The sequence below is a fragment of the Mercenaria mercenaria genome, chromosome 5, assembly GCF_021730395.1.
Source record: "Mercenaria mercenaria strain notata chromosome 5, MADL_Memer_1, whole genome shotgun sequence".
Lineage (NCBI taxonomy): Eukaryota > Metazoa > Mollusca > Bivalvia > Venerida > Veneridae > Mercenaria > Mercenaria mercenaria.
In genome coordinates, this window is record NC_069365.1 from 6,477,914 (window position 1) to 6,497,639 (window position 19,726).

Genomic DNA, 19,726 nt, shown 5'->3' on the forward strand with positions numbered 1-19,726 from the left:
GGCCGTGTATCGCTCAACAGAGTTTGTATTAAAACAAAAGGAACGTGATGGCCGTGTATCGCTCAACAGAGTTTGTATTAAAACAAAAGGAACGTGATGGTCGTGTGTCGCTCAACAAAGTTTGTATAAAAACAAAAGGAACGTGATGACCGTGTATCGCTCAACAGAGTTTGTATTAAAACAAAAGGAACGTGATGGCCGTGTGTCGCTCAACAAAGTTTGTATAAAAACAAAAGGAACGTGATGACCGTGTATCGCTCAACAGAGTTTGTATTAAAACAAAAGGAACGTGATGGCCGTGTATCGCTCAACAAAGTTTGTATAAAAACAAGAGGAACGTGATGACCGTGTATCGCTCAACAGAGATTGTATTAAAACAAAAGGAACGTGATGGCCGTGTATCGCTAAACAGAGTTTATATAAAAACAAAAGGAACGTGATGGCCGTGTGTCGCTCAACAGAGTTTGTATTAAAACAAAAGGAACGTGATGGCCGTGTGTCGCTCAACAAAGTTTGTATAAAAACAAAAGGAACGTGATGACCGTGTATCGCTCAACAGAGATTGTTTTAAAACAAAAGGAACGTGATGGCCCTGTATCGCTCTACAGAGATTGTTTTAAAACAAAAGGAACGTGATGACCGTGTGTCGCTCAACAGAGATTGTTTTAAAACAAAAGGAACGTGATGGCCGTGTATCGCTTTACAGAGATGTTTTTAAAACAAAAGGAACGTGATGACCGTGTGTCGCTCAACAGAGATAGTTTTAAAACAAAAGGAACATGATGACCGTGTGTCGCTCAACAGAGATCGTTTTAAAACAAAATGAACGTGATGACCGTGTATCGCTCAACAGAGTTTGTATTAAAACAAAAGGAATGTGATGGCCGTGTATCGCTCAACAGTGTTTTTTCTAAAACAAAAGGAACGTGATGGCCGTGTATCGCTCAACAGAGTTTGTATTAAAACAAAAGGAACGTGATGGCCGTGTATCGCTAAACAGTGTTTTTTCTAAAACAAAAGGAACGTGATGACCGTGTATCGCTCAACAGAGTTTGTATTAAAACAAAAGGAACGTGATGGCCGTGTATCGCTAAACAGAGTTTGTTCTAAAACAAAAGGAACGTGATGGCCGTGTATCGCTGAACAGAGTTTGTATTAAAACAAAAGGAACGTGATGGCCGTGTATCGCTCAACAGAGTTTGTATTAAAACAAAAGGAACGTGATGGCCGTGTATCGCTCAACAGAGTTTGTATTAAAACAAAAGGAACGTGATGACCGTGTATCGCTCAACAGAGTTTGTATTAAAACAAAAGGAACGTGATGACCGTGTATCGCTCAACAGAGTTTGTATTAGAACAAAAGGAACGTGATGGCCGTGTATCGCTAAACAGTGTTTGTTCTAAAACAAAAGGAACGTGATGACGGTGTGTCGCTCAACAGAGTTTGTATTAAAACAAAGGAACGTGATGACCGTGTGTCGCTAAACAGTGTTTGTTCTAAAACAAAAGAAACGTGGTGACCGTGTGTCGCTCAACAGAGTTTGTATTAAAACAAAAGGAACGTGATGACCGTGTGTCGCTCAACAGATTGTATTAAAACAAAAGGAGCGTGATGACCGTGTATCGCTCAACAGAGTTTGTATTAAAACAAAAGGAACATGATGGCCGTGTACGCTAAACAGTGTTTGTTCTAAAACAAAAGGAACGTGATGACCGTGTGTCGCTCAACAGATTGTATTAAAACAAAAGGAACGTGATGACCGTGTATCGCTCAACAGAGTTTGTATTAAAACAAAAGGAACGTGATGGCCGTGTACGCTAAACAGTGTTTGTTCTAAAACAAAAGGAACTTGATGGCCGTGTATCGCTAAACAGTGTTTGTTCTAAAACAAAAGGAACGTGATGACGGTGTGTCGCTCAACAGAGTTTGTATTAAAACAAAAGGAACGTGATGACCGTGTGTCGCTAAACAGTGTTTGTTCTAAAACAAAAGGAACGTGGTGACCGTGTGTCGCTCAACAGGGTTTGTATTAAAACAAAAGGAACGTGATGGCCGTGTGTCGCTCAACAGATTGTATTAAAACAAAAGGAGCGTGATGACCGTGTATCGCTCAACAGAGTTTGTATTGAAACAAAAGGAACATGATGGCCGTGTACGCTAAACAGTGTTTGTTCTAAAACAAAAGGAACGTGATGACCGTGTGTCGCTCAACAGATTGTATTAAAACAAAAGGAACGTGATGACCGTGTATCGCTCAACAGAGTTTGTATTAAAACAAAAGGAACATGATGGCCGTGTATCGCTCAACGGATTGTATTAAAACAAAAGGAACGTGATGGCCGTGTATCGCTCAACAGGGTTTGTATTAAAACAAAAGGAACGTGATGACCGTGTATCGCTAAACAGTGTTTGTTCTAAAACAAAAGGAACGTGATGACCGTGTGTCGCTCAACAGAGTTTGTATTAAAACAAAAGGAACGTGATGGCCGTGTGTCGCTCAACAGAGTTTGTATTAAAACAAAAGGAACGTGATGGCCGTGTGTCGCTCAACAGAGTTTGTTCTAAAACAAAGGAATGTGATTGTGGCCGTGTGTTGCTTAATAGATTTTCTCTAAAACAAGAGGAACGTGATGACCGTGAGTCGCTCAACACATTTTCACAATTCAAATAGATTCCAACATTTCTGTTAAGTAACTTTAAAAACTGGTCTATATGTTCAGAGGAGAATGTTTTGAGTTAAAGTTAGTATGTTGTTTGAAAACTTCAACCTAACGGTAATGTTTATGCGCGGAGTTTTAAATAATTTCTAAGGACCAGAAGATTTTTGAAGTGTCGGCTACATTAAGGCCTAACTATAGTAAAGGACCAGCGTGGGAGCCATATGGTCATGTCGTGTAATTGGGGACAGGTTTTTGAACACTAATTTTTCACTTGGCATGGCCAGAGAGGTCTTGATTAAAGCTGGTTTTTGTATAAATTTCATTGTGAGTGTATGTTGGACATTTTGGTAGAAAAATTTGGAGAGGATGTTGTATTTGGTGAAGTGAAACTCAGTTTTAGTATGAGTAGTACTTCCAGGTCATAGCAGTGTGACTTTGATGTGATTTTACAGTAAGTAAATGTGACAAGAGAAATATTTCTTAGAAGATATATGACCCCTACTTTTCTCTTCAATTTATGTCACTATTATCATAACTCTTTAAAATGAAGTAAGGATTTGTTCTCTAAAATGGGTCTAGCTATGTTTGGTAGCTCATTAAAAAAGGCAGTTTTATATAGAATATATAAGGAATACTATTTATGATAGTTTGTCCTGTAAGAAAATGTGGACTGAAATTGAGATTTGTCCAGATATTGATATAAATAGGTTAGTTTGGTCAGATTTTGGTAGAAAATGAGCATTTCATTAAAATTTTGCTACAAAAGTTGATAAACCCCAAAAAATCACATTTTCACTGTTTGGGGTGTATTGTTTTTTTTAATAAAAACACATTTACGCACTAAAATTTGTCCATTTATGGCTTTCAGAGGGGACATTCGGTATATTGCAGTGTTAGTGTGTAATTTGCTTGCATGTTATAGTAAAAATATATAAACTAGGGCAAAAACAAGCTCAAGCTAGAAGAATTATTTAAAAATTATGTCGCGACATTAATTTCGGAAGAAAATTGTCGCAGAGACACGCGTTACTGAAATGCCATAAAACCTTGAAAACTGATTTGAACAAGGTGAAACTTGGTATTTTTCATGCAAATATGTTACAGGTACTATACAAATGTAATTGAGACTCTAACAGAAAGCTAGGTTTTTCTTTTAGGCCTAACTATAGTAAAGGAACCAGCGTGGGAGCCATCTGGTCTTGTCGCGTAATGGCGGACAGGTTTTTGAACACTGATTTTTCACTTGGCTGGGCCAGAGAGGTCTAAATTAAAGCTGGTTTCTGTTTAAATTTCATTGTGGGTGTATTTTTGACATTTTGGTGAACAATTGGGTGAAGTGAAACTCAATTTTAGTATGAGTAGTACTTCGAGGTCACAGCAGTGTGATTTTGATGTGATTTTACAGTAAGCTAATGTGACAGGAGAAATCTCTCTTAGAAGATATATGACCCCTACTTTTCTCTTCAGTTTATATCAGTTTTATCAAAACTCTTTAAAATAAAGTAAGGTTTGGTTCTCTAAAATGGGTCTAGCTATGTTTGGTAGCTCATTAAAAAGGCAGTTTTATATAGAATATATAGGGAATACTATTTATGCTAGTTTGACCTGAATGCAAGGAAAAGTGACAAATCCCGTCCGGTGTCCATGTTTTAACGAATTAATTTATATGGAATCGATAGGTCACAGAAAGAATCTTTCTATGGAATTACGTTTTGTCAGACCAGCAGCTCGGGAGGACATGTCGTTTGGAGATAACTTTTTATTTTTAACTCTGCTACTAAATAATCGTCATACGGATTCGATTGTAACTTCCATTCAGAAATACTAGTTATTGTGTGATTTGAGGCCCCGAAAAAATGATATTTTCAAAATACGATTATTAAAACCAATAGCTTTGTCTATGTGTTAAGGTCCAAAACGCGTATTTTGTACACCCGGAGTTCTCTATAAGCAGATTTCAATGGTAACCCGCATTCTAGGACTTCTTATTTGAATGAGAATATCTACGCTCTCCCATTTGTCTTCATTTGCAAGCGCGACGACGATAGCTACTTTCGTTGAAAATACAGTTGGTTTGCTGTTGAATGTAACATTGAAATTGAAACGTCGTCTATTCATCGTCGTTTTCTATTGCGATTTTATTGCTATTACATTGGTGTAAACTTGGATGTTTGAAGTATTTGATTAGGGTCCATTCAAAATCAGTTTCAATAACTAGCATGCTAACAATGGTACAGGTTGATGTTTCTCTTCATAAAGTCTTACTGCGACATAGGTGGTATAATGAAGCAGTATATAATTCTTGTATTCAAACAGTTACCGGTATCTACATTCTTTCTAAAACTATATTACTTGTGACATCAATAATATTTCAAGGTGAAGTATGTGTACAAAATGTATTAAGAAGAAGCGAACAATTTTGTTTAAATATCTGTTTTATTTACACAAATAAATAATAAATATTTAAAGATGTGTTTTGTACATACAGCATCTGTATCGTCTTACATAATGCATAGAATAAACATCGTTGTTTCATTAAATAAATACTTTTTCAGGGAATACATCATGCCATAAGAACGTAGGTGAGATATAATATATACATGTAGTTTATATACAAATTACATGGTTTTGTGGTAAATTAAACTGACATAATTATAAGTATAAAAACTTTAGATAATCCTACTGCATACTGATAATTATAGTAATTTCATGTCATAAAATTTAAATCAAAGTAACGTTACCATCATGGTAATTATATGATTATTTGGAGCCAATCTGACTAAAGTACTTGATCTTCTAAACGAAGATCTGAGAACGACCCATTCACATTCGTCTTCTGTATATTTTGGATTTCCAGTATTGCTATTTTTATTTTATCCAATCAGACGACTTGTTCGAATGTCAAAGAGTAAGAAAAATGTGCAGTCATTCCATGGCTCGAACCCGGGACCCCTCGCTTACAAAACAAGTGGCCTACCAACTGAGCTAACCGGCTATCTGATACATTAAGACATAAGAATTGTAAATATCAAAAGTCAAGGCTACAGGTAGATTTGCAAGATGTTGTAAGTTAGGCTCTGATTGGCTAGCGAAAGGGTCGTCAGAACGAGGCAATGAATAGGTCGTTCTCAGATCCTATGCGTAGCGTAATAGGATATGTACTTTAGTCAGATTGATTTGGAGCTTGAATGACAATATTTTGAATTCATTGTTTCGGACGATTATCAAGATATGGTTTCGAGCCCTATACAATATATTTGCTGGTACATTTACCTTCAATATTCCGTATTCCGTTATTACAAAATAATAAATGCTTCTGTACCAATAATTCTTAATGTAGTTATATCTCAGTCTTTCTTAGTTACTATAATCGGTCTTTCTGTACAAAGTAATTGCAAAGAACGCAGTTTAAAGTGAAACAGTATATAAAATTAAACATTGTGTGTTTGAACTTTACATATGTTCTTATCTATGTGAACTGTTGTTGATTTCATTTGCTTTTTTTGTTCATGTCTCCGAATCTTCTGACTTGGCACAAACACTTTCAATGTCACCGTCACACTCTGATGCAACGTTCAAATATTTTTCATCGTCAGTACTTGTAATACTGTCTACTTCCATATGTTGCTGTTGTCTTCCATCAGACCTTCGTCTTTGATGTCCTTTGGAATTACATGTTCGTAGACATTTGCATTTCTCCATTGAATCATCATTACTGTCTTTCTTATATTTAACCCGTCTGTTCTGAAACCAGATTTTCACTTGTTTTTCTGAAAGGTTTAGATAAGTAGCGATTTCGATTCGCCTAAGTCTTGAAAGGTACATATTTGTAAGGAATTCTCGCTCGAGTTCCAACAGTTGTGAACTAGTAAAGGCTGTTCTGATTCGCTTGCTGCTTTCCTCCGTTGAACTTGTCACTCCTGAAAAGAAAACAGATCTGCTGATTTGCTTCTTTGTATCTTTAAGATACGGTTCTAGTATACCATGCTTTTTAATTGTTGTATACCTTCTGTGTTATCGGTTCTAGTTAAAGGGTGATTACTTCTGAGTATGAACAAAATATCTTTCTCCGAGTAAACACCATGTGCAAAATTTTCAGACTTCGTGAAACTACGAGTGTTGTTGATGAGAGAAAGACATTGTAATGTTACTTTAAAAAAAATACATCGTTGCAAAGGTCTTCATCCTCCATAAATTACACTCGCAACGTCACACACAAAGTCTAACTCAGGCGACTTTTTGTTTAAAAAAATAAGAAAAATGATATTTCTTGACTTTTTATTTTCTACTAGGATAGGATTGTATTGTTCTAAAGAATATTTAAAGTAACAATTAACTTTTGTTCATTCATATTCCCTCAATCTGTAACATTCGCTGATAAGACATCATGCCATATTTATGTATTTTCTCTTACAAACAAACTATGTTTGACACGAACGTTAAGCTTCAATACTTTTAATTTTAAATTAACTTGTCATCTTAAGGAATCAGTTGAATATAAGTCAGTAGTATCTTCACATAGCAATATTATTTATTCATCGTGTCGAATCGAGATAAATGATCTTTCTGCCACAAAATAATGCAAATGAACGGAGAATTACTGAATTACTTTAACTGAATTTAAGGACCATATCAGACAAATTATTTTGTTGTTTAATGTTCCTAATGTCATCTATGTTTAATCTAGCACTTTAACATTTCTTTGATACATACAATTGATCTGTATTTCAACTTTGCTCAAAAACCGTGTATGAAGAAAAGTCATTAAAGCTTAAATGTCAAATTAGTAAATTGGCTTCTGACCACGTTCAGGTAAAGCAAATCCTTAATACGGTAATATAGTATCCAAAATGATATGCAAATTTCTAAGTATGAAGATGGTAAACTGTTCTCTATTCCATTTAACTCTTGTTATTAACAATTTTCCTCTTGAACGAAAGTGAATTTGCACAAAAGAACATTTAGAATTAATCAGTTTCGATATTAAAATACAGTTCAATATAATTAATTGATAATTCTGACTACATTCGCTCAACAGAGTACTTATTTATGATTTTAGCAGTATTTGTTAACTTGATATATTGTAATAGATTAAAAAGTCTCTTTTAACACTATAATGTTTTGCATTTAGATTGCCATGTCACAGTTAAATGATAAGATGCATTTCACTAAATATCGCGTTTAGAAGATGTTCTATTTATGCATTAGTAAAATACGTCTTCGATTTTTTCGCAGATTTTAAACAATGTAATAAAACATCGGTGAGGAAATTATCATTTCTCCAAAATTAAAAAATGTAATTGATTTGCTTGTATGTTTTTGATAATTTTTTCTATCAAATTTATTATCAGAAATGTTTATATTTCTGTGACTGATTTAGAAAGCGTGACTAGCATGCAGATATTCTTAAAAATCATCGTATTGAGATGATCTATTTTTAGCTTTAATTATTCAAATGCATTATGGGTTTTAAAATATTGATAATAGTACTTCACAAACTTCCATATCAAAAATCAGAAGAAATATCAGTGCCTGTTAAATGTGGCTTTTCCTCTTTGCTTTTTCCTTACAAACTGATAATTTAAAGGTATGTTTAATAATTTTAAAAGCTTTGATCAGAAACATTTAGTTTTAATTACACTGTACATGTATACATTTTACATAGACAAAAAACCCCCGAAAATATTATTATAACATACACATAATTATATAGACATAGAAATAAATATATTGACATACAAATAAAAATATAGAAATACATATATAGACATATAAAGATAAAAAGTAGAATTTTGGTTTAATTAATAACTTCTGGTTAAAATGTTTTGGAATATAGTCTGCTACATTGTTTTCTTTAAAAGCTACACTTAAATCTAGATGAAATGTATCCATATTTTTTGACCGCGAATAATAACATTACGTATTTTATGTACTTTTATTTAAGTGTACGGTTAGGAGGTAAGACACATCGTATAGCAACAGCACAATTAGCATATCCTTTTGAAAATGTCAAAGGATGATGAATATAAAAAGAAGAGCCATATGAGGTGCAGAAGAACAAACTTAAATGTGTATTATATCATATATGCACATGTGTATTATATGCACATGAAAATTTTGTATATATTGACTGCATCAAAACATGCCAATGAATTTTAAAGTATTTCAATCATACCGATGTTTAACTGTTATTCAAGAAACATGCACTAGCCGCAGTCTGAATTTCTTTCATGAATGTCGGTCATGTTAACTGTTTATTCAGCACGAATTCTGCTATAACATATTACAGTGAACTGCGAAATACTGTCAGCCATAACAGAATAGAATGATCTACATACCTATCCCACCGTATCGTATTCTCCTTTGGTCGATCATACTTATTTCGTTTTCGATTGGAGACTTTCTATGTATATCCGTTCCTTGATCTCTGGCAACTGTTGGGTGCGAAATTTCAAAGTTATTTCTGTTGGACGATTGCAGATTTCTTAAGTGAAATTCCGTAGAAGAAACTGGTGTTGTGGAGTAGCTTATTGGCACGCTTGTTGGTGGCATTATTTGTTTTACAGATCTTTCCTGAAATAGCTGTGATGGCGGTGGAATACAGAGAGGACAACATAAGCTCATAACGTCACCGTGATGACGCGGATAACATGGTACTGGATGAAATGTAGGTAAACTTGTCGGTGTTGGTATCCGTGTAGGGGATAATGTTGACGCTTTACTTGCATGTTGTGGGCTTGTCGAGGGTCTGTTTCTCTTTCCATCATCTTTAGCAAATAATGTTGGTTCCTTCACAATTAATGAGTCCACATAAAATGATCTAGACATTGTCTTAATATTAAATGTTTATAAACGTATAATAATTGTTTGATCTATTTTTCATCACACACTACGGAATCGTACAGTTCCATTCAGTAACCGACAAGTGCTCTCTAAAGTCTTTAAAATTTGAAATAAATTTCTTCAGCAATACTTCTAAAATAATAGATGAATTTAGTGATGCACTAACTAAATTGAAAAATGATTCTATGCGGGCATTTGAACACATATGAACGATAAGGGTGGAGTCGCTACGAATCAATACAATAAATAGGGGCTGGAACGAATATTCCCTATTATTATCCCTTAACATCAGGCTCCACCTTCTCGGTTCGTCGCTTTGGAGCAATAAATCTTTTTTCTTCTCATTCAAATTGAACGCATCAACGAGTCTGAAGTGTTCTTTGATACGTTAAATATGTGATTGGCGTTAGCTCAGAAATTATCATTAAACGCGTCAAGGAGTTGATGCTTTCTTGATAACCGATTCCATTCATGCCTAGTTTCAATCCAATACAAATATTAGAATTGTCTGATTTTAGAATGAGACTGGCATTGATATGATTGCACCAGTGTCATAAGTGTACAGTGTTGGTCAAATATCAGTGGAAATGTCGCGTGATGGACACGTGTACTTTTAGCTAGAGTCGTCATCAAGTTAAGTGACCGCTGGTCGTCATCATGAGTTGTTCCAAAATAAGGGAAAATCATATTTGAATTGTAAATATAGTTTGCCTAAGGTTAAATAAACAAAGAAAAGAAAAAACATAATTGTGCCATCACAGAATTCGGTGTTAGAATAAACACATTGGAATTTCATACTCAATTTATTTTGGTAATGAAGCATATAAATGCTTTTTATTAATATAACTGTTCAATCGTTTTGTTCAACAGACATTTGTTCAACTATTTTATGCCTAGAAGAAAACCGATTTCCCGAAGAACATCAAATAAATTTTATTCAGACTCTGAACCCATCATTTACCCGGTGTAAACATATTTTCCTCCTTTCATTAAATTTCATCATTACGCTAACGTTAAGATGCCTTTGTGAGATAGCTACCTGATCGCTTTAATGATTAGCACGGCCGGATCAATTTGAACATTTAATTTTCCAACTGTCATACCATCTAATTGTTATTCATCATTCAATTATAAAGAAAAATAAAGTAAATTAATTTCCTATTTGCATTATCAATTTACATAATATTGCGAATGTTTTTATCAATAGTTCATATTACAATGAAATGCATAGTGTTCACAAACAAGAATATTAAATGGGTACGAAATTGTCTTACTGTAGTCGATAGGGAAGAACTCATTTGCATCACATCTTGTTTTTAATCGGACAGATGCAAAAATACATTACTTGGTTCGAATATTAATAAATGATGGAAAACTTTGTTAGTCAATTAACGACTTGTTTGAGAACTGTATTTATTTAAAATCTGGACACGAACTTTTTAGAAAGTTTTAGAGGAAAATTGTTAACAAAACCAAATACGAAGTAATAAAACAAACTTATAATAAAGTGTACAGGTTTTCCTGTTTTTTTCCCACATTGTTTATTTTAAATATCTTTAGAACAAGTACTTATATTACTGGCGCTAATGCGACTTCACGTTATATCTTGATATTAAAATAAAGTGGAACTGTGTAAAGAATATCAAGAAAATAAGTCCTGGATAATTTATCATTTTCTGTTTTTGCAAACAAATAGACAGAGAAAAGAATTCTTTGACATATGCTCAAATCTCAATTTCATGTATTGTGATTTATTTTAATTCTTCCAAAATGTGCAGAATCCTTAACTTTAGACATAAAATGTCACCCTTTAACTCTTCTTTCCTTTAATAAAACTAGCGATCTTCTGCCTTCCTATTTCAATTTTATCGACATTTATCCCCTTTTATGACAATGTTATGATCGGAGTAGCGGAAAAGCGCGAAATGATGTCCTTTAATACGTTTCATGTTTGACCGGTGTAATTAAACCCATCATAAATCGCTTCAGAGTCTGCGCAGGCTTAAGTTTAATTTATTGTCATGTTTTCGACATGGTAAACTACGTGTTAAGTCAACAAAGAGCATTTATAAAGAGGATTCTAATCCTTGATAATTAACTCTATTCTTTACACGGATTCTGCGCACTCAAGGACTTCTTTAAGTACTTATGAAAATTGATGCTGTTAAAATTAAATGCAGGCGACTTGAAGGTGCTTAAAATTATTTGTTTTGCTAAGCCCTTATCAAGAAAATCAGATCGCCTTTCGTTTTCCAAATGAATGAGTTTTGTAGCAAAATACAGTCCACAGCAGATGTCTTTTAAAGAAGCTAGTATGATATGTTCTTAAAATATTTTACTTGGAACGCATTTTCATTGAATTAAAGAATTTGAAACAATTAAGTGGATCAGTTACTTTGGTTATCTGCTAATTAATTTTAGGCATGTCTACTTAAACGACTTAAAAAATATTAACATGCTTACGAAAAAAGCGTATCTAATATCGGTATGTCTCGACAGGAAGTCTTTACGATACGGTCCTTATTTGGAAACTACAAAAAAATGACCGGCACTTAAAAAAACAACAACAACAAAAAAAAAACACTAAATATTAGCTAATAGAGACTCTTTCTATATAATATTGTTTGTCGCAATATAATATTTATGTATAATGCCATATGTACCGTTACAAATCTTTTAAAGCTAAACTTTCCTGGATTTTTGCAAAATATAGGAAAAATACTTCTTAGAGAAAATAAACCCAATCAAAACCAAGATTCCCGTTACAAGTGAGCATAACTGTTGTTGCTTATATTAATTTTGCCAAAGGGTTTATTTACGTTATGACTGTCTATATCCGTTGTTCTTGCTTTTTTTCAGTGAAGGCGGATACTGTTGAGAAGTACGTTGCGTTACAGCTATAAGTACTGGTAAAGAGCAGCAGCATAATAAACGGGCTGCTGACTTGCTTTTTCGAAAAGCCAACCATGTTGCATATACGGGTAGCTAAATTAACGTATTTTGTGTGCGTATTGACATTTGAATGAGAAAAAGATCCATAATTAAGATAAGCCGCTGGATTCTCATTTCTATTCCATTTCATATGTATTAATAACTACCCGGAAATGAAATCACATGCTTGCTTACCATTTTTTGACATTTTGTAAGAGAGAATACAGCTTTTGACTACACCGATAGCATTTAGTTTAATGGAGCATTCACAACAAACTAATTTTATCTAATTAATTAAATATTGAGCGCTCGCCTCCGCGTAAAGTCAAAAAGATAGAACTGGCACGGCCCATTAGCTTTAATGTAAAGGTCCTGGTCGCGTGCGTATTTTAATATGTAAGGAAATAAATTCAAAATGCTGGTGTGAATTTCAAATAAGATTTTGGTTATGAAAAACAGGTCACGTGGCTGGATACTTGCAGACCAGTGAGTAGCGCCGCTTGGTCTGCCCATTTTATGGCTTTTTGTTTAAGCGGTGGAAACTGTGGAGAAATAAATAACTAGTGTAGGCAATAAATAAGAAAATATTTTGAAAATAGGGGCGGAATCGACAAATTGCGCAATTTATTGAGTAATAATAAAGTTTAATGGACGGCGTTGAATTACTACCAGCGCTTGTCACTTTAGGGTTCTTGAAACATTTCATTAAATAAAACTGACATCACAGTTGGGTCACTTTCCTTCATTAAAGCGACACAACTTCCTATCGCTGAAAATGTAATACTTTCTTAATTTGATATCGAGTCGAACAGAAAAGTAGCGAAAATGAATTATAATTTCGTTCTACATTGTGTGGAGTATGAATTTACAATGAACAATTGAATATTTTTTTTTCATTAATGATATATATAAAACTTGAAACTATGAAAAATATTTTTTATAGTTTCCATAAAAACATAAAATTGACATATTCATGTGTATAAACATTACTGTGTGTTAGTTTTAAAACAGTGCATATTGTGATACCTGTGAGGCTATGCACAACTGAAGTGTGACCTTTTAAGAAGACATTAAACAATGAATGTAGCTCACCAAACACATCTAGTTTATATACTTACTCAAGCTATATTTTGATGAGTTTGTACACTTTTCAAGTAGTAGCTAAGAGGCTATACTAGTGGAAGATGCGCATTACATACATGTACAATCAAAATCTACCTAGGGGTAAATAACCGAAACAATTCGCTAACCTAAAGATTATCGTTAAGGACACCCCATTGTTGGGGGTATTCTAGCATTTTTGTAATACATAGTACGTATTAAAAGTTTAGTACACATTTAAGTACCCAACAGATAAAATCTAAGCATTTATGTGCAAATGTTTATCTCTAACGCTGTGAATGATCCTAATAAGTATCAGCTGATCGGAACAATAGGGAGAGAAATTACAGAAAACTCCCAATCAGGCCACGAGTCATTTTCCACCTTTCACATTTTGTATGTCAAAATTGATTTTATCACTCCATTCTTCATACGCATTTACTGTTACATTGTAGTGTATAATATTACAATAAATTCCATGACAGTAGTTGTGGTAGAAAATGTTACTTTGAGTCACATAAAAATTCATTTGTGTTAGTTCAAGATCGTAAGGCTTAAGAATGGTCCCTTTCTGGTGGGTAAAGAAATAAGATAGTTTCGAACTTTAACGTTACTTTAAAAAAAAACTGAATATTTCTTTGACCTTGTGTCATTCACTGGATACTCAAAACGTGGTAGCACCCCTAAGTATTCGTAGACCAGTCGTTCGTTTTTTATCGGTAATTTGAAACGTTGAAATTCTCAAATTCGTATTGACATTGTCGTTACGAAATGATTACATCAGAGTATTTGTACTACCTTTTGAGGTAGACATATTATGATATTGCTACGTAGATCCGTCCGTCTGAAATTATGTACTTCTGCTTGTCTGAAAATGTTCGCAATTAAGGCAAATATTGAACGTATGTATAGTGTGCATGTTAAGAGGGCCCTACAAACTGAATCGTTTCAGTGCCGGTGAATAAATTAAAATGTATTATGGACTTTTAAGTTTCTTTGTTTCCTTGCATCTTTCTCCGCATACATGTGTGCATAAAACATCTACAAATCCAGTCTATATTGTTTCCCATAGAATGGCCTCTGTACGTGTAATTGTGAACATTGCAAACGTGTATAGGACTCACTATATTATGTTCACTTTAGGCCAGATTTGGCAAAGCCAGTTTGTCTTTTAAGCATTACGTTATTTCAATGTTGGTAATATAAGTATATTTCATCAAATGGAATTTTTATACAGATACAAAAAGTCATATTTACATTACAAAGATTTGTACAGCTGTTTCCTTCACTTTAGAATGTTTTAAACGAATTAGTCGGATTCACCAGTTTCTGCTTTATGGGGTTATAGTGTCCACTTAATGTAATTTCGTAATGCAGGTGCAAAGAGGTTGAGGATAGGTGTATGTGTGTGTGTTGGTGGGGAGGGGGGGGGGGGGGGGGGGGGGGGGGGGGGGGGGGGGGGGGGGGGGGTCGGTCGTTGGCGTGAGAGTTCTTGCACTTTTCATTATGACGAACAGATTCAGTCAAAGTCTGCAGTAGTTTTGCTGGCTGCATTTAATGCTTCAATAGGATTGAAAATAATTACTATTTCTAGTTCATAATATAGAATTTCGATGTCATTTGTGTACATCCTTCTGTAACAGCAGATTAATATCCATACAATGTTAACCAAATGACCTAAGCAATTATATATTCTTATTGTTTTTTACTTTTATTATAGAATCTGATTCTGGTTAAGGAATGCATTGCACTAAACACGGTCCAAATGTTTGTCATGCTCCTCTGCTGGGAAAGTAATTGAAGTGTCTTTTTTGATTTGATGCAATTTCTTGGAACAATTATAAGACCAATACTGAACTGAAGTAAACTATATGCGTCAGTTAGTGATGCGCAAAAAACTTGCACATTCTTAACACATCCGGAATTTTAAATAAATGAAAATAATGATAGTGTCAACATTGTATGACACATGCAACCCTCCCCCTTCACGGTGAAAGCTTTAACAATATTATAAAGTCAAACAAGACATAATTAAAATTCAGCCAGACATGATACTCCTGACAACCTGATATTAATCATTTAAACTAAGTTGTGTTATTTGAGTACATCATGTTCTGGTGAAGTTATAATATATGTAGGTCTTAAGGCCAGAAAAATAATCTGACAAGAAAGTCCAAATACCATGCATATTTCCACTTCATGTAGATGTGTAAGTGACGTACACCATGTTTTCGTTTCACAGTGGATGGAAACTGCAGAGCAGTTAAGTGCACAATTTGCTCTCCATACTAAATATATATACATACATAATTTACTTAATTATTCACTTGGTTTTTTTTGGTTGGGTTAACGTCGCACCGACACATTTTTAGGTCATATGGCGACTTTTATTATTCACTAGTCAGTAGTAAAGTACAGCAAGTATATTAATAAAATTATCTTTAGTACAACTAATACCATTCGCTTCTCTCTGATCTTACCGAACATTATCGTATATTAGTATATCAATTTATGTTTTGGTACTTATTATCTGGATAGAAGAGCTATTGCTTAACAACATCACATTTAGCAATAGTTTTGAACATTTTGTTGGAAAATTAAATATGTGTTGTTATTATTAATATACAGGAAAGGGACATAATTTTGCATTCAGATAATTAGTCACTGAAGTAAGAGCATTGCCCAGCAGGGAATTCTCTGATTGCACTTTCCATTACCTTACTGGACGGACTCAGTAAGACTGTCTGCTATCATTTTGCTTGGTTGCATCAGTTGTTCAAACGGGTCTTACAGATTTTATCAAAACATCACATCAGCAATCTTTAAGTGCCATGTTGCGGCCCTGAAAGGTCTCCCCGTACTTGGATTTTTCTAATCCTTTGGAATCATGGAGTCGATTCAATATATATGTTATAGAATTCCGCTTAAGCCAGTGGTAGGGGGCATGCGGGTGTTGCACCTTCCATTACCTCTCATTGACAGACTTAGTTAAACGGAATCTGCTATTATATTTCTTGGTTGCATTCTTTGCTGCGAAAAGACTTTCTTACATATTTTATTACTCTTATAAAACGATGGATTAAGGGTACGTGCGGGGTTGACAGGCCACAAACATGTTTAAAATTCCATTTCTCTGTTACTTAAATTACTCAATTGTTCAAAGCGGCGTCCCTTTAAATATTATCAACTGGCTTTTTGCCTTGTGTGTGAATCAAGCTATTTTAACCCTTTCAGATTGGTTTTATTATAACAAAATGTATATCGTAAATAGTTATTTTAAACACTCCGTCTGTATCTTCAAGTGTTCAGTACTTAGGGGATTGTATTGCAAAATGAAAGATACAAAACAGTGTTATATTATTACGCTAAACATGCACATTCAGTGAAGAGCTCGTTGCTTTAGCATATCGCCTGTACGATGTCACCTGATAAATAATTTCTATGTCTTCTACGAACTAAACAACTACCTGGAAAAGAAAACCAAATTAGATGCAGTGGATTTTACAAGTGCAAGTTCTGAAATTGCTTTGATTAATAAGTATTATGTTAAATATGTATGTATATATAGTACTTGTTGATAAATATCCTGCATTATCACGGGCATTTCGTTCCCCTACGGATGAAACTGGCACGCTTTGATTTTCGGAGACCACGATTTATGATATATTATGTTTGTTTTCTGCGATAATAGATATGTATGAAGATACTTTAGAAGCACAGGAATAAAACAGCAGCTGTCTACTTTTATTACTAATTTTATTTTTATCTCTCATTTTGGAAACTGGAGTAGTTGTTTACTGTTTGCTATCATGAGTGAGTGAGTGAGTTGGCTTTTACGGCGAATCGACACAAAATGGTCATAGTTTGCTATCATGAAGCAGATGTGAAGTAGCATAGTTAATCTTTATTTTCATCATAGGATTGGTTTGCTTTTCCGGGTAATATTACTATATAACATTTATAAGTCCGAAGCACTAGCAAATATTTAATTAAAAAAAAATAATGTTTTCGAAATTTCTGTTCAAAAACTATAAAACTATGTTTTATGTAAAGGAAATGATGCAAGAAAATGAGTGGTCACACTTTGTATCTTTGTCGAGAAGCAAAGAATTTATTGCTATTTTTTAAAAAAATTTACGGGTGCGTGATCCTTAAAAAAAGCCATGGCGTTTAAGCCTGTTTTAACTATTATTTTGATAGCGTCATGTTTCTGTAAACTCCTTTGTAACTGTTGTATCAGTAGTACCGAGGACAGTACCCGGAAGTATACATTCTGGCCACATGGTCTTTTTCGACCAATCAAACTTATTGTAGCAAATAGTCTTTATTGTAGTAATAATAATATTATATTTAGAGACCTAATATTCATTAACCACAGTCAATCTGGTAGCAGTTTACTGGTATATTTTATTTTGATAATGTAAGACTCACTTTTTTGTAAGTGTTTTCTACTATCAACGAAGCAGGCGAAATGGATATTGCTCAAGTAAGGGCGATTAAGAAAACGTATCAAATGTCACCTGTCAGATTTGAAGCAGCAACAGAGACGAGTCAAATGATGTTGTTTCATTGCTGGTTCTCTGTGATGAAAGAGTAATTTACTTGGCATTTCGTCGGTGCACCATCTGATATGAACGGATATACAATGTACTTTTGCAATTGTGTTTTCCAACTTAAAAGTTATAATTTTAATACAGTTCTGACAGCCATTTATTACTTATCAAGGGATGCAACTAGAAGACTGTGCTTGAAAAATTCTATCCATAGTTTTGTTACTTTGTATAAATGGAATGACTCGCAGTTTTGACAAACATGTGACTGATGTCTACGATTGAATATTATTTAAAGTATACTTGGAAAATACAAAAGACAGGTAAAAGCTCGGAGTTTGAGTAATATGTCTGTTTGCCAAATGTGTTTCTTTCTATTGCATTGAGCTAACATGTAATACCTTTCTCATATATGTTTGAATTTTCTATATAACATTTGTTCTTTTGAAAATCAGTTTTGAACATACTTTCTTTTGGCAGTAAAATTGTCAGGTTTCTAATACATATAGTTACATTATTTCAACTACCTTACGTATACTATTTAACAATATCCTTGCGTGCACATTTCGTGACGTGTAGTTTTCACGACTGTGGATATCAATTTTTAATTAAGGTATTTCCTTTTATTTGTTTTACATGTAGTTTAGTAAACCTTTACCTAATATGGTGCTAGATCATGCGAGTTCTAACCGAATATGTAGCTATATTTTTCTTTTCTGACCGTATAAGATCTCAGATTGACGAACAAAAAACAATGCGGAGTGACTGTGAGACAATGAAACTGGTGCACGATGAAAGGCATATCACCATTTTTTTTTCAATATGCATAGTGCCCCTTTATCGAACTGCGCGTTTCAGTGAGAAATTAGTAAGTATATATTCTACTGAAGACTATGGTTCTCATAGTACACCTAGGGTTGGGTATCACATGTACAATGGCATTTTTCTTATCTGGTGCCAATGTTACTGGTAAGCTGTTCATGAACTTAAAAAGGGTAAACATATTTAAATGAACGCGTAGGCTATCCTTGTCTTAATTGTAAAGCAAATCGAAATGGTTACCAATTACAATTCTATTTCGTGGATTGTCTTAAAAAAAGCCGATTTAAAACAAATTTATCAACAATTGTCTATGCTTGATAAGTATAACAAAATTGTAATGGCTAGCTGAGTATATTGGTAATTGCATAATTGAACGGAGTCTCTTTTTGATGAAAAGCAAACATTTTTCAGAGTTTATCAAATTTATAAGGTACGATGGGCTGTTTAGAAACAACAATATTACGATGCTACACAAAATAAAAATATGCTCCTTAAATATTAAAAATGGGTTCTATTTAAAGGGCCGTTTTTACTGGTATTTGGATAACATCATCACTAAATACATTCTATCTTGTTTGTTTCTCACCAGAAATATGTGCACTACCAGTTATCGCTTTGATTGGCATTCTGAAGTGTAGGCTGCAGGTTCAAATTTAATGCTTGATCAACATTCATTTGTCTTTTTCGTAACTGAAACTGCGTTTGATCGTGTTGTCAGTAAGTATAGATAAGAGGATTCATATAATCTTTCAGGCAGGATATTTAATTTACAGGAAGTTTTAGAAATGTACATATTGTCATCAAAATAAAGGATTCCT

General features: G+C 33.9%; 1 protein-coding gene across 1 annotated transcript; it reads right to left on the reverse strand.

Moving 5' to 3' along the window:
- Window positions 1-5,874: 5,874 nt before the first annotated feature.
- On the reverse strand, window positions 5,875-9,635 carry LOC123558080 (GS homeobox 1-like). Its single transcript, XM_045349957.2, has 2 exons — window positions 9,000-9,635; window positions 5,875-6,581 (listed from the first exon to the last, which is right to left on the reverse strand). The coding sequence occupies exons 1-2, from the start codon at window positions 9,487-9,489 to the stop codon at window positions 6,169-6,171; spliced, it is 903 nt and encodes a 300-aa protein (XP_045205892.1). The 5' UTR covers window positions 9,490-9,635; the 3' UTR covers window positions 5,875-6,168.
- Window positions 9,636-19,726: the final 10,091 nt, after the last annotated feature.